We start from the raw sequence: 13,439 nt of genomic DNA on the forward strand, positions 1-13,439 counted from the left end.
TAAATTGACGAGAGACAGACGACTTAAACGAGCAAAATATCTTACTTAGACGTCATAGTTGACACATGTCATTCTCTAGGTGACTCTAGAAATGCTCGTGGTGAGCGTGTACTAGATAGCAACTGTTAAGTTCAGAAATAATACAGCATAAATGAGCTCTGCATGACTTCTATAGTTATGAGAAGCGGCATTGCCAATTATTTATGAGGGCTGGGGGGGCGTTGAAAACTCTAATTCACACGAAATCGTTCGACTAACTTACCATTCATGGCATGTAACTGATATCGCTCAACTCCCGCCCAAACCCGCCCACTCCAACGAATGGAAAATATATTAAAAAATTTTTATACGCAGTCCTATATCAGCATTATCGATATCAATTGTGCCACTTTTTTACCTTCGAAGTCACAGTGCCGCCGAGACTCTCAAAGTGTTGCACGGTAAAATTGGCGCGAAATCCAACACAAAAGTCAACATTGAAATCAAAATTTCCGATGCAGAGCCACCACTGCGCCAATTTTTGACGACGTATGGGTTCTCCATGTGGAAGATATATCAAAGGAATTTTTCTATTTAAATTTATGGCCAGTGATGCTGAGTGGACGGTGCTGGAATGATGGCGTATGAGCTCTGCCGAGCAATCCGGCAATTGCAACGAATGGACACCATATCCGATCACCCTAAAGAATTATCATATTTTCTAGTAGCCAAACAACGTACTTGCGTAGACCGAAATGAACAGTCATAATTTATGGAATGCCTATAACATGATCAAATGCGAACCATTATTTCATTCGTGTGGACATTTGCAATTACAAACTTCGCGTCACGTCACCTGCGCATTGTCACGCACTCGCAAATTACACCTGTTCTTGCAAAAAGATGGCATTGTGACATTCCAATTTATCCCTGGCTTCAAATCTTCTTGTATCTGCTAAAGATTTGTCAACGCTGGTGTTATCGGCAGCAAAGGTTCTCTACGGGCAGTCTCACACACATCCACGGCCATCGCGCCCCCTTCCTCAGTCAACCCTTCAGCAAAGATTAGCGAACTTCATCGACGTCAACACTTGCCAAAATTCAGCCAAGGTCAACCCCATCATGGTAACTACCCGCTTCGCTGTCCGGTGTATACAGACCAGATATGACGTCATTGCCGACTTGACAGGTAAACGCAGGGGTTGTGGTGTTTACGTCAGTGGTGTCAAACTCTAATCACAGCGTTCGTCTTGCGATTCGTCAACATTTAAAGCGCCTCGCAATCGACCCATCTAACTCATATGCTGTAGTCCAAGCTTTCCTGGAGAGAAGCACAAGTGAATACGCAACGACGCAGTTCCGGAATTAAGAAAGACGCGCATTAGGAACGCATCATGGGGATATGGGTGATGGCTCGAGAACAGGCTGTGGGTGGTATGCCGAGTGAGATATGCAAGTAAAAGGCTCCATTACAAACATTTGATGAGTCGCCGTGTTGATTTGACGACAGCGGAGGAATTATATGAGAAGCGCTTGCCATTTATTTAATTGAGAGGGGCTTTGTGTTGACCAACTCTGCTTCACACAAAGTTGCCTCGGCGCGAGCTCATGACAAATCCACAATCAAACACAAGCAAAGCAGCAAAACAGACGAGCTCTGCCCGTCAAGCCCGTCAATCAGAATGTACCGCATCGTTCTCGACATAAGAGTAAATATGACAACAGCCTGCACAAATTCAAGCGTGCCTGGTGCCTGACCGACGAGACCCCCTGGTGCCTGGATCTGGTGTGCCCTGAGTCTGCACTAGCCAAATCGAGTTTACTTCGCGCTTCCTAATCCAGCAACCGGCGTTCTTTGTGCGTGCATTAGCGTCGTCCACATTCTGCATCATCGCAGATCAATTTATATTACTGTAATTCCGATATGATGTCGTGTCGAGTGAAGAGAGCAAGGATACCGCACCAAGCTTGCGAAGGAATAGAAGTAGGACTTTGAATTTATTTGCGTTACGCCCAACCCGGGGCTATGGTTTTGAGCTTTACGTCTATGTCTCTGTAGTAGATATGGGCTGTAAGATAAGAATCGCGCAAGCGCTGCTGAAGTGCAATATCCAACGACTGCGCAGGGATTGTCATTTCGGCAACCTTGAAGATACAGATAAAGATATTGAGCTTAAAGGACGAAACAGTAGTATGCTAGAGAATACCAGCGTCATACAACTCGAGAGTGGCGTACACCACTGCCGCGTGCTAAGGCCGCCAAGATTCATACCACATAAGCTATCTGCCATCTAGGCTGCATGTTGTGCACTGGTGTATGCAGCAGTTTTGAGCTAGTATGATCGTCGATAGAAAGACAGCAGTTCTCGAAAACTAGTTGGACCGACCAGGAGCAAGTCAACAGTTAATGTATTTCTGGGCACTCTCATATCAGTTCACTTCAGCAAGCTTGGCGTTGAATACATATTAATGTTGTCTTCGTATTTAAGATTGCAAATAAGCAGGACTGGCGTGGCTGTTTACAGTAAAAGTTCTATGACAGCCCCCGTTGATCCGGTTCCTGGCTTGATGAATGATTGGCTATCGGCCGTATCAGTCTACAACATCGCTCCCCGTCTACAGGGATTATACTGGAAGAGATGCAGCAATCCCTTTAAATCTCCGGATTTCGGCCGTCGGCTGCAGACCTCCTCCAAAAACAAATATGCAGGTTGTCGTCATCGAATTAAACGCTGCCGCCAAAGAATTGTACTCACAGTTTCGTCTGGTTGCAACTCGACACGCACAGACATCCTTGCAATGACAGCATTAACATATCATTGTCTAATCGGCACGCAACCTACACAGCCTCAACCTAGCCTATATAGTACATAGTGACCCTAACCCGGAGGATGTGGCAACATCGGGGATTAAAAGGAAAACGTACCGATTTGTTGGGTATGAGAGTAATGTGAAATTTACATTTCAAGGTACAAGCTTTAAGAACTTACTTGGCTAGCGAAAAGGCAAACCAACGTCACATAGCCGCAATGTATACACCTTTTTCCGGCGCCAATGGAAGCAGATACGTAGAGCGTAAATGCAAAAGGCCCCCTCCATCATTGTACCACCACCTCCCGGAGAAGGGTTGACGCGGTGTCGCGGTCGGAAAATCTAAGGTTTTTAGGAATGACAGCGCCGTGCGGAGGTTTCTTGACGGGGCAGCGATCGGCAAAGCTTTGTGCTGGAATTGCTGGGCTATAATCAAGTCAGTATGGGCGGCGTGGAAAATTTTGGATTGTGGGTCGATTGGGATTGCTCTAGCCCGTTGTGGTTAAGTGAGGTGGGCATGGTTTAGGGATGAAGGTCGTCGACCCTCCGTAACGAGCTTATCCAGCTCTTCGGCCCAAACCAGAGAGGACTGATTGATCGTAGATTCTTTATACATCGGAAACTGGAGACAAATTGAAATTATACATGTGTAAAAGCTCGGATAAGCTGCGTAGTTATGGCATGCAAGTCCTATGTTGAGTCTCTTTAGCCACTGTAAATGTCCCAGCGTTGCCACCACCAGCTAATCATATTAATGGTTCGAGCATTGTCAGCGGCACAAAACGCTAGACAATAAGCGAACGAGCAGTAATGGTACCATGGTTTTGGGAGCATCAAGATTATTTATTCTACATAAAGGTACCCAGCAAGATACTTTTCAAAATTGTTGCGGGCTTTTTTTTTGTGTGATGACTCCTTTTTGATAGTCTGCAGCTGTGAATGCGTCCCTGCGTACCGAAGATAGCCGATAACCCGAGACAGACAAAAATTCAATTTTGTTGCAGCTGGCGAGCCAGCCAATACTCGTCAAATATTCCACTCCAAGATTAGTGTGCAATCTATGATTGATAATAAAATATATTATAATTTTTAATAGATGATATTGAACAGGAACAAAACAAAATAGCCCAAAATGCTGATTACAATGCGAATCTTAGTATTCGACGGGCTCATTTGCCACCTCACTTATGTCATCTCACCGGTAGCTGCATGGCGACGTAGCGACGCGCATCATTATTAATCGCTGCTTTTTCGGTTCCTTAGTGGCCGTTACAAGTACGTCATTGTGCAGCAGCAAATGCCGGAAGGAAGTCGTGTTTTGCCATTTACTCCTGCAGTGACAATCGGTCACGAACTAACCTTAGGAAAATGGGAGTTGTGATCCGGTGTCCTTGGAAAGTGACACGTCGAGGCGAGGGGAGTTTTTCCGTGTTGGGGGGTGGGACGGTGGGCATACATTTTTGTTTTCTTGTGTTGGAATTGAGACGCCTCCGCATTCGACGTGCGCTAGTAGACGGCGCTGGATAGCCGCGCTAGGCCACACAAGGAATAATGAGACGGCACATTGCGGGTTGTGACCGGATTGAATATGACATGTATCTCGTACCTGCGTTTGCCATACCCGTTTTCTTGCAGGGGTATGCACGTCACTGCAGGCTAGAATCCAACAAAAGTATGCATGAGCCGGCCGGCCGGCCGACCTTAAAACAGGGACTCTCTTGATGCCCATAATATTGCCTTCAGAACTGTAACTGTGTGCACCGTACTACTATTTGGGAAAGATTGACGTCGGCTTAACCGATGGTGGCCAGAAGCCGGCACCGCTGCAAGCTGCTGCAGGGCCATTTGGTGCACGTACCCCCCCTCCCCAATACAGAGTAACTTTGCGGTCCATTCCGCGTGTCAAAATAATATGTCATGCAAGCCTACCCACCAAACTCACTTCAACCATACAATTTACCATGACTCAGCTGCGAACATTAGTCTGTTGATAGCTGTATCAATGATATACGACTGTTCTGCTGTAAACTGTATTCTCTTGCACTACAAACCTGTAGATCGATCGAAATAATGCAGGAGAATAGAGAGAGTGGGACGTGGTGAGACAATATGATGTCATACTGCTCCCGGCTAAGTGCCAAAACGATGTCAGCGGCTGCCTCAATGTCGACGCTGGTCGCTGACACGGAGAGAGAAAGTGCAGCTTCCGAGACGCGTGGGCGGATTTTGGTGGGCGGACTGCTGTGCTGACGGATGTGCTGCTAACGTTCATTGACGCTGCGGCTTTTAAATATTTGTTTCTAATTCATCACAAAAAGTAGTCGCTCTTCTTACCATCTAACTTGCTAGTTGTTCATCAATCAATTTCGAATCACCAACTAGACTGCAATAGCGCGTAAAACCTCGGCAAAGTCTCATCCAATCCGAGTTCGAGTCTAGCACCGCCGCACAGATCAGTACTACCCTTGGTTCAATCGTACCTTTTCCAACCCCCCACCCACTACCCACCACACCCACCACCACAGCCGCAGAAACGGTACTGAATTATCTGGAATGCTAGTCACTGTCGTTTACTGTTAGTCTCTAATTCTTTTAAAGCATGCGTCGACCTCGCTGATGATATTCGGAACTTCCGTCGTCTCATTTTACGTGCAGTCGAGAGAGAGCATTGGGTATCTGCCGTGCAATGACTAGTGATAACCCTGCATTGAGGATAATATGTGATTGAAATTTCCAAATGCCCACTAATCTGATGACATCATTTTTCAACCAGTTACTAGCTTTATTGTCTAGCCTCATAAAGTGAAGAGATGTTCCAAACTGTGGATTTGCTTTTGCTGCCAAGCTGCTTTTGCTTGTCAAAATGTCATTTAATCCTCCGCTTGGTCTCCAGTTCGTTGGCCCACATTTCTTGAAGACTGCCCCCCCACTTTACCCATCACATAACTCTATTGAAGTAATTTCCATTTGAATTACTAGTTTACGCCTTGTCTTTGGAGATGTCATAAATGCCCAAAAGAACTGGTCAAAAAACATTGTATCAATATAATTACTTAAGTTACTTAATGTTCAATTCCAATCATCATTTATTATCATATTCATATCAGAGCAGATTAAAGTTTAATATTATCAAGGAAAGTCTCCCTCGTTTGTCGATAGAGTTTTCACATTTTTCAACGCGCCTTCGCTTCAAAACCGAGTCCAATCCGAAGCTTTAACTTTTGCAGTGTTTGCAGGGCAGGTTAAGAAAAGGTATGTGCGCTAATGCTAGGCTTAACTTTCCAAGGTAAGAAATGTTCGGAAAGTTTTTGTGTACCATACTTAGCGCTAGTAGTCTATCAATTGTACCAGCAGGCACTTGAGGGGAAAAGGGGGCCAGAAGATTAATTTGACACGTGTGACGTGCATGATTGGGAAATTGGGACTCCGAAGTTACGAAACCGTGGAAGCAATCTTGATTAAATTTTCAAAATGTTGGCTGCTATTGCTATTGCCTACAATAAACAAATAATATATGCATAATTCACACATATATGTGTGACAGGCATAAGCTGGTTACAGTACGCTTAAAATTTCTCGATGGTTTTTATCATCAAATGTGCTCTGGAAATATGATTTTGTCATAAACCCCGGATGTTGTGTTAACTTTCTTGTACAAAAATGGTATTGTGTAGGGAAATTCCCGTCAACTGATACTACACCAAACAAAAAAGCGAAGTCGTGTCATGCAAAAAGAATCAGTCAGCCAGGCACGTGCAAAAGAATAGTTATTAGCTAGATAGTGAATATGTTAGGTTGCAGTTTTATAACCAGAGATTCCTGTATGTCCCAGTTAATAACTCCGGGCCACTTCCCTGCTGCAGATGGCTTGTCAGCCAGCTTACTGCTAAAAACTTTTACTCAGGAACGCAATCACGCAACGCGAACTCCCGTGAATGTCAGACCAGCATGATTCAGATTTGACAGCGCATGAATTCAAATTGAAGACTTGTATTTCCTGGATTCTACAGTAGTAGTATACTCATTGCCACTGACATTGTCAGCGCACTTAATGAATCAGAATAAATCAACATCTGTTATCTAGCTTGTATCATCTATATTAAATACATTTTTCTAAACTACGGGGGTTGGCATCCAACAAATCCATTTTCACTAGTTACTTAGCACTGCACCACCCCGGCTGCAACGGCTAGTGCTGACTGGCCTGAACTTCAGTTACCCATATAATTCGGAAAATTAATAACTCAGCAGAATATGTTTATGCAGTAATTAAGAAAAAATGTTGGACGACACTAAGCATCTTTTATGCGTAGAGCAACTTATCTTTGAATAACTTCCTACTACCCTTGTCAGATGTGGCGTTCCCGCCAGAAGCCGATCCAAATCTAACCAGCATAGACTGCCGACGAGAGGAACCACTCACTCAGTGCGGAAAGCCCGTTCGGTTGAGTAGCGTGCGTTGAAGCTCTAGTTCGCTACCTTCTGGAAATGTGCATACAATCCCAAGCTAATCCGGTGTGACCCTCATCTTAAGATCTACAAATACATTTGTTTACTATCTATCATACAAACTTATTGTACACATATCCACAACGCAATATTGCTGCCTCACAACCATATAGTACCTATTCTGCAAATTAAGCGTCACGCAGACTTACATCACATCGAGTTGCCGTTGTATGGTCAGCCGCCTCCTGGAAAATCTGGAAGTGACGACTTAAAGCTGTATTGTTCTAGGTACGGCCAGTCTTGTGATCTTTTTCTTCGCCACATTGGCATTCGCTTCTGTGCCTCTTCCAGAAAATCCCTCCTGAACAGAAGGAGGCAACGGTACTGCCTTCTTCGGGGTCATCTTTGGCGTCTGCTTCTCAGCAACTGCATGGTCTTTAGCTTCCTCAGGCCCAGCTGGTAGTACCTTTGGTTTATTCTTCGTTCCTGGCTTCCGGCCTCGTCTAATAGGAACCGTCGCCTCACCAACTGATGTCGGCTTCGGCTGGGCGTTTTCCTGCGCAATTTTGTTTCGTACCCGTTTCAATACCTCCTCGTCAAACGAACGCGGAAACATCGAAACACTTGTTGCTTTCGCTTTCTCCTCTTCAGCTTCTTCGGTGGGACCTCTTCGCGGCAAATGGATTACGCCAGGTGCGTTCGACTCATCGTCTTCAGTGACAACTTCTCTAGCTGGAGCCGAGTCCGTGGCGGTTTCTTTCTCTGAGACTGGTTGTTCCGGTGCAGTCGAAAAGATATGATCGACCGATTCAACCGCGTCCGGTGTTGTTTCTGTTGGTGCCATTGCAACCACCTCGGTTGCGGCATCACTTTTTTCTGCATTCCCAGCTGCAGTTTTCGACACATTTCGCTTCCGCGGTTGCTTTGTTGGCGCTGTTTTACCCGCTGGTCTCGCTAGAACATTCCTTGCAATAGATCCTAGAGATTTCTTGGACCCTTTTTTGGATTCAAGCTTCGTAAGCTCGCCATTGGCGTCCTTTAATTGATGTATGATTTTGCTTCCAGTTACACCTGAAGGTGTCAAGACTTCCGTATCTCCATCCGTAGTTAGCGGTGCTGTGGTCTCTTTAGTTGACGACACTTCAATTCCAGTCTCTTCTTCTACAGCGACCTCCGTAGTCATGTCCGTTTTCTTGCTTTCTGGCACTCCTTCATCCTCTGCAGGAGCTGTCTTCATGGCAGGGTTTGGCATAATCTCTGGTACCGAAGTGGTCGATACGTTGTCATTATTAACCGGTATGTCGAACAATGACCGCACTGGCGATGATGAAGCAGTTGCATGTCCGGATGATGGGTGCTTCTGTGGATCGACATCGATGTCCGCGTCTGAACTTAATACAGGCGGCAACGACAGTCTCGGATTCAGCTGGGCATCCGGCAGTAAGAAAGACCGTCGTCGAACCCCAAGCCTCGGTCCAAAATCAGCATCCGTAAAGGAGTCGTCTCTATCCATAGGCATGTCGTCGTATTTACTGAACTCGTCAATCTGTGTCGGGATATAAGCAGCCTGACTCTCCTCAATCACTGATTCCGCTATCTCAAGCGACCGTTCACGTGTCCGTCTTCTTTTCTTGCTCGGCCTCGCACTCGATTCAGGCCGCAAATGCGAGGAAACGTCATCGGGAGTCAAGCTAGGAGATCGTTCGTAACTAGGAATGCGGAGATTCGCTGACGTGTTAATCCTCTTGGAGTTGTCTTCGTCCGAAGACTCGTCAGAGCTCAATGACTTGAGCGAGCGCTTAGCCGTCTCCGTCATTTCCGCAGCCGCGCTGCTAAGCCAATTTGGCTCGCCGTCTCTGACTTCATTGGTGAGCGGTTGCGCGTACCTTTCTTGGACATACGCGTCCTTAACAGATTCTAAGTCGGACAGCTCCGGAACATCAGTTGGTGGAGTAATGACGTTGATAACGCTTCCGTTTATAAACACATAGGACGCGAGATATTCCATATCAAAGTCACAATTACTGTCGTCCTTCACAGATGTGATCTCCAACGGTCTATCAGATGATTAGCTTAGCCTTGCCGTGATATCACCACAGAACTCTTACTCATCATATATCCGTCTATACCTCTCAGCAATTTCATCGCGCAGTAAAGCAATTGATATCAACGGATGCGTCAAATGCACAAATTTCCGAACTAATTCGTACACGTCGAGTAAACCATCTGCGCTCCCATCTTCCATTAACGGCGGCTTGCGGAATGATTCCCGTCTATTCATGACAGTTCCTACCGATGCATAACTTAATATTTCGTTGGCAGTCGCATTTGATTGACGAAGTTCTTTCGCGGTTACTTTACGTGGTCGCAGGACATAGACTTGTAACCGAAGGTACGGTTGATCCGCCACCTGTGCGACACTCATCTTGCAAGACGTATCCCGCAGCGCAGTTTTGCGCGTGCTATATTGCGTATATCACCAATAAAGATAATCGTGTGCCGAATGATGCGGGACAACTGCTGAGATGGAATTACTTGAGAGCCGTCTAGATACAGAATATTGACGATGGGTTACGCGACCTTGAAAGCTTAATTTTTAGTGTCCTGTTTGCCCCGGGTTAGGCAAAATTTTCTGCACTCGCTTATGCATTTATGTCTTCCTTGATGCGATACGCCACCTTCTATAGCCTTAACTGCAACTTACATAACAACACTTACGTCTCCACAATATTCTCTGGACTGACCGATAGCGGCGAAAGGTTTCGAGCGTTTTAAGTTAGAGTCATAGAACTCGTAGGCCTTCATACTTTCGGTCTTGTCGTTACTATCTCTCACGCATATAACTATTGGCTGCCACAGTCTTGGAATACTCACTAGATTCTTTATATATTATCCAGAGAGTTCGGGTATGCGACAAATATTACTTCGACACAACTTGAAACCCACAATGGCTGACTTCACAGGTCTTCTCGCATGCCAATGACAACTTTTACGGAATCTGCCGAGGTTGCGGTAGAAGAACAAAAACGAAGAGACACGCTTCAGTTTTCCCAGCCAAAGAAAGACGGACTAACCGAATACTCCACTCTGCCGTCAACAAGTCACACGCCTGTTACTTCATATGAATCGGTTCCAGGATCCTTGCTTTTACCTGATGGAACGCCTGACTATTTGAGGTTAATTCTAACGTCGAGAGTGTACGACGTTGTAAAGGAGACTCCAGTAACGCCTGCAATTGGTCTCTCTGCGAAGGTTGGTGTCAATGTCCTCCTGAAGAGAGAAGACCTGCAGCCGGTGTTCAGTTTCAAGTTGCGGGGGGCGTACAATAAGATTGCTCAGTTGCCAGAAGAGGACCGCTGGAAAGGTGTCGTGGCGTGCTCGGCTGGCAATCACGCGCAAGGCGTCGCCTACTCTGCTAAGCATCTGGGCATTCCGGCGACTATCGTCATGCCGGTTGCCACACCTAGCATCAAGCACTCGAACGTGTCACGCATGGGGTCGAAGGTTGTTCTTCACGGCGAGGATTTCGATTCCGCAAAGGCAGAATGCGAACGACTGCAAAAGAAATATGGACTGACAAATGTACCACCATTTGATGATCCATATGTAATTGCGGGACAAGGCACTATTGGGATGGAGTTACTACGACAGATTGATGTGCAGAGCTTGGAAGCCGTGTTTATTCCGGTCGGCGGCGGCGGTTTGATTGCTGGTGTTTCTGCGTACTTGAAGCGCATTGCGCCGCATGTAAAGATCATCGGTGTTGAGACGTTTGATGCAGACGCGCTCTATCAGTCGCTCTCGCAGAAGAAGCGGGTGATCTTGAAGGACGTTGGACTTTTCGCCGACGGTGCGGCTGTAAAGATGGTTGGTGAGGAGACATTTAGACTGTGCTCTGATTTCGTCGACGAAGTGGTTCGCGTGAACACCGATGAACTTTGTGCCGCCATGAAGGACATTTTTGAAGGTATGTTGATTCGACATGCGAACTTCCAATAATATGCTAATACGCATGAAAGATACCAGATCTATCGTCGAGCCTACCGGTGCCCTCGCTGTGGCCGGTTTAAAGAGTTATTTTGCCACCCATCCCCAGCTCAACATGAAGGGAGCCTTCTGTGCCATTCTGTCTGGCGCAAATATGAACTTTGACCGGCTAAGATTCGTGGCTGAGCGAGCACAACTTGGTGAGGGTCGTGAAGTCTTCCTTATGGTTACTATTCCAGAGAGACCAGGAAGCTTTCGCCAGCTTCAGGACGTTATATTCCCGAGAAGCGTTACCGAATTCTCATATCGATTTTCTGGTGGCGACGACGCATATGTCTATATCTCGTTCACTATTGACGACCGAGTTACCGAGGTCCCAGCGATCCTGGATGAACTGGCCCGTAGAGGAATGAAGGGTGTTGATCTAAGTGATAACGAGCTGGCGAAGAGTCATGCCCGATATCTTGTTGGTGGCAGAGCCAGGGTCGAGAATGAACGCATTTTTAGATTTGGTATGTTTATTTCATAGGTTTTGTTGGAGTGTATACTAATTACAACAATATAGAATTTCCGGAACGACCTGGTGCACTGAAGAAATTTTTAGATGGTCTAAAAATCGGATGGAATATTACCCTCTTCCACTATCGTAATCATGGTTCAGGTAGGTGAATAGCGTATTATATTGGAGGAATATCAATTGACTTATTTTTTTGTAGATTTGGCTCAGATCCTTGCAGCTATCTCTGTACCTCCAGAACAGCACTCAGAACTACAGACTTTCCTTGAGGATCTCGGGTATCCTTCAGTCGATGAGACCGACAATATTGTGTATAAAAGCTTCATTCGCGCGTAAAGGTCCCCACTAGATTAAAATGCATCGGTGTGATTGTCTTATTATATTTTGTTTTTATTTTTGGTATAAATATGTCACGTTAGATTTGTTAATGAGTTATGTTTGTCACGAACGGGTGAAATGAGAATATACACGCAGCTAAACTACATTTCGAATGTCAACTTGTATAAAGGGATCCATTTATGCATTATAATAAGACAATATAGTACAAATATGAAGTATGCCAAATAATTATAACCCAGCCGTATCTTAAAACTGTTCCCTGCCCATATTAGTTTCGAACCCGCTTTCTATTCCTTCCAATGCCTTCTCCTTCCTTCCAGCCCATGCCTCGTAAAAGCGCAAATCCAAACTCCTCCACAGGCACTGCTTCGTAATCTTGTAATGTTGGTTCATCCGGCCTTGTCACGATGTCCAATTTGTATGCATCCTCTTCTGACATCTGCTGCTGTCGTACTGCTGCTGACTGACCAGTAGACGCTAAACTTATAGGAAGGACCATGTTTGACTTTTTTCGATCGTCTTCACTGAATTCCGATATTAATTGCCGGATGACTCTCTCATCCTGAGTTTCCTTTTTGACCGACACAGTCCCTGATGATTCGACAAAACTGTGCGCGTCCTTGACAGTCTCACCCTCGCTCTCCTTAGCGTCCAGAGTCCTATCGTCTTCCGCAGATGACTCTCTTTTTGTGAGAGTTAGTCCGTATGTCCGCGCTTGTTGGCTCTTCTTCTCTTGCTCATCGGCCTCCCTATTGCGTTCCGCATCAATCAACTGCCCTACTGGCCTGTATATTCCCCTTCTCTTCATCGTCTCCTGAATCCAATTACGGTTCTCAATAGCCGGGATAACAAGCACTTTCTTCTCCTCTTCCTTCTCATCAGTACCACCGCCGGCCCCAAATACTGTGATCAACTGCGCAGGCGAGGCTGACCGCCGACGTTTGTGACTGTGTCCTTTCAAAGTCGCGCCGCCCGACCCGTTCTTCTTTACACCCAACGCAAAAGACACCTTTCCTGTGTTTGAATTTCCAGCGGGTTTACCTTCGGCATTGTTATTTGCGGATGATGAGCCGCCAAAGGAGAACGATATTCCCGGCGTTTTTGCCGTTTCTATTGGCTGTGGAGATGATGATGATGCCACCGCTGACGATTGTCTTGACTTTAGCGCAATATTAGCACTCGGTGCCGCTTTTCTAAAGCCAGACATTGCTCTTCGACTAAGACGTATGCGAGGTCTCTAGGGACTGATACGCCTGTAATCGGCATGCTTGGATCAGATTAATTCAGGTAAGGTGTGGCGAGAATCAACTTAAGGAGGGTAACTCTCATAGGCTTAGGGGATTGTGGAAACTCTAAT

The 13,439-nt window shown here is 45.9% G+C and overlaps 3 protein-coding genes across 3 annotated transcripts; 1 reads left to right on the plus strand and 2 right to left on the minus strand.

Annotated features, from left to right (window-relative positions):
- Nucleotides 1-7,507: 7,507 nt before the first annotated feature.
- Nucleotides 7,508-9,664, minus strand: V1513DRAFT_423748 (uncharacterized protein; the record flags this gene model as incomplete). The annotated part of the gene is made up of 2 exons (XM_066896053.1): nucleotides 7,508-9,296; nucleotides 9,348-9,664. 2 exons carry the CDS (start codon nucleotides 9,662-9,664, stop codon nucleotides 7,508-7,510), a joined length of 2,106 nt encoding a protein of 701 aa, XP_066755043.1.
- A 229-nt stretch (nucleotides 9,665-9,893) lies between these two features.
- V1513DRAFT_396226 (tryptophan synthase beta subunit-like PLP-dependent enzyme) lies at nucleotides 9,894-12,297 on the plus strand. The gene is made up of 5 exons (XM_066895384.1): nucleotides 9,894-10,145; nucleotides 10,203-11,206; nucleotides 11,259-11,738; nucleotides 11,792-11,887; nucleotides 11,943-12,297. Exons 2-5 carry the CDS (start codon nucleotides 10,213-10,215, stop codon nucleotides 12,077-12,079), a joined length of 1,707 nt encoding a protein of 568 aa, XP_066755044.1. The 5' UTR covers nucleotides 9,894-10,145; nucleotides 10,203-10,212; the 3' UTR covers nucleotides 12,080-12,297.
- V1513DRAFT_439817 (DExH-box splicing factor binding site-domain-containing protein) lies at nucleotides 12,237-13,344 on the minus strand. The gene has a single exon (XM_066897258.1). The coding sequence runs from the start codon at nucleotides 13,287-13,289 to the stop codon at nucleotides 12,351-12,353; it is 939 nt and encodes a 312-aa protein (XP_066755045.1). The 5' UTR covers nucleotides 13,290-13,344; the 3' UTR covers nucleotides 12,237-12,350.
- Between the last annotated feature and the right edge of the window lie 95 nt (nucleotides 13,345-13,439).

The sequence above is a fragment of the Lipomyces chichibuensis genome (genome assembly GCF_038497645.1).
Source record: "Lipomyces chichibuensis strain CBS 12929 unplaced genomic scaffold V1513scaffold_6, whole genome shotgun sequence".
NCBI lineage: Eukaryota > Fungi > Ascomycota > Lipomycetes > Lipomycetales > Lipomycetaceae > Lipomyces > Lipomyces chichibuensis.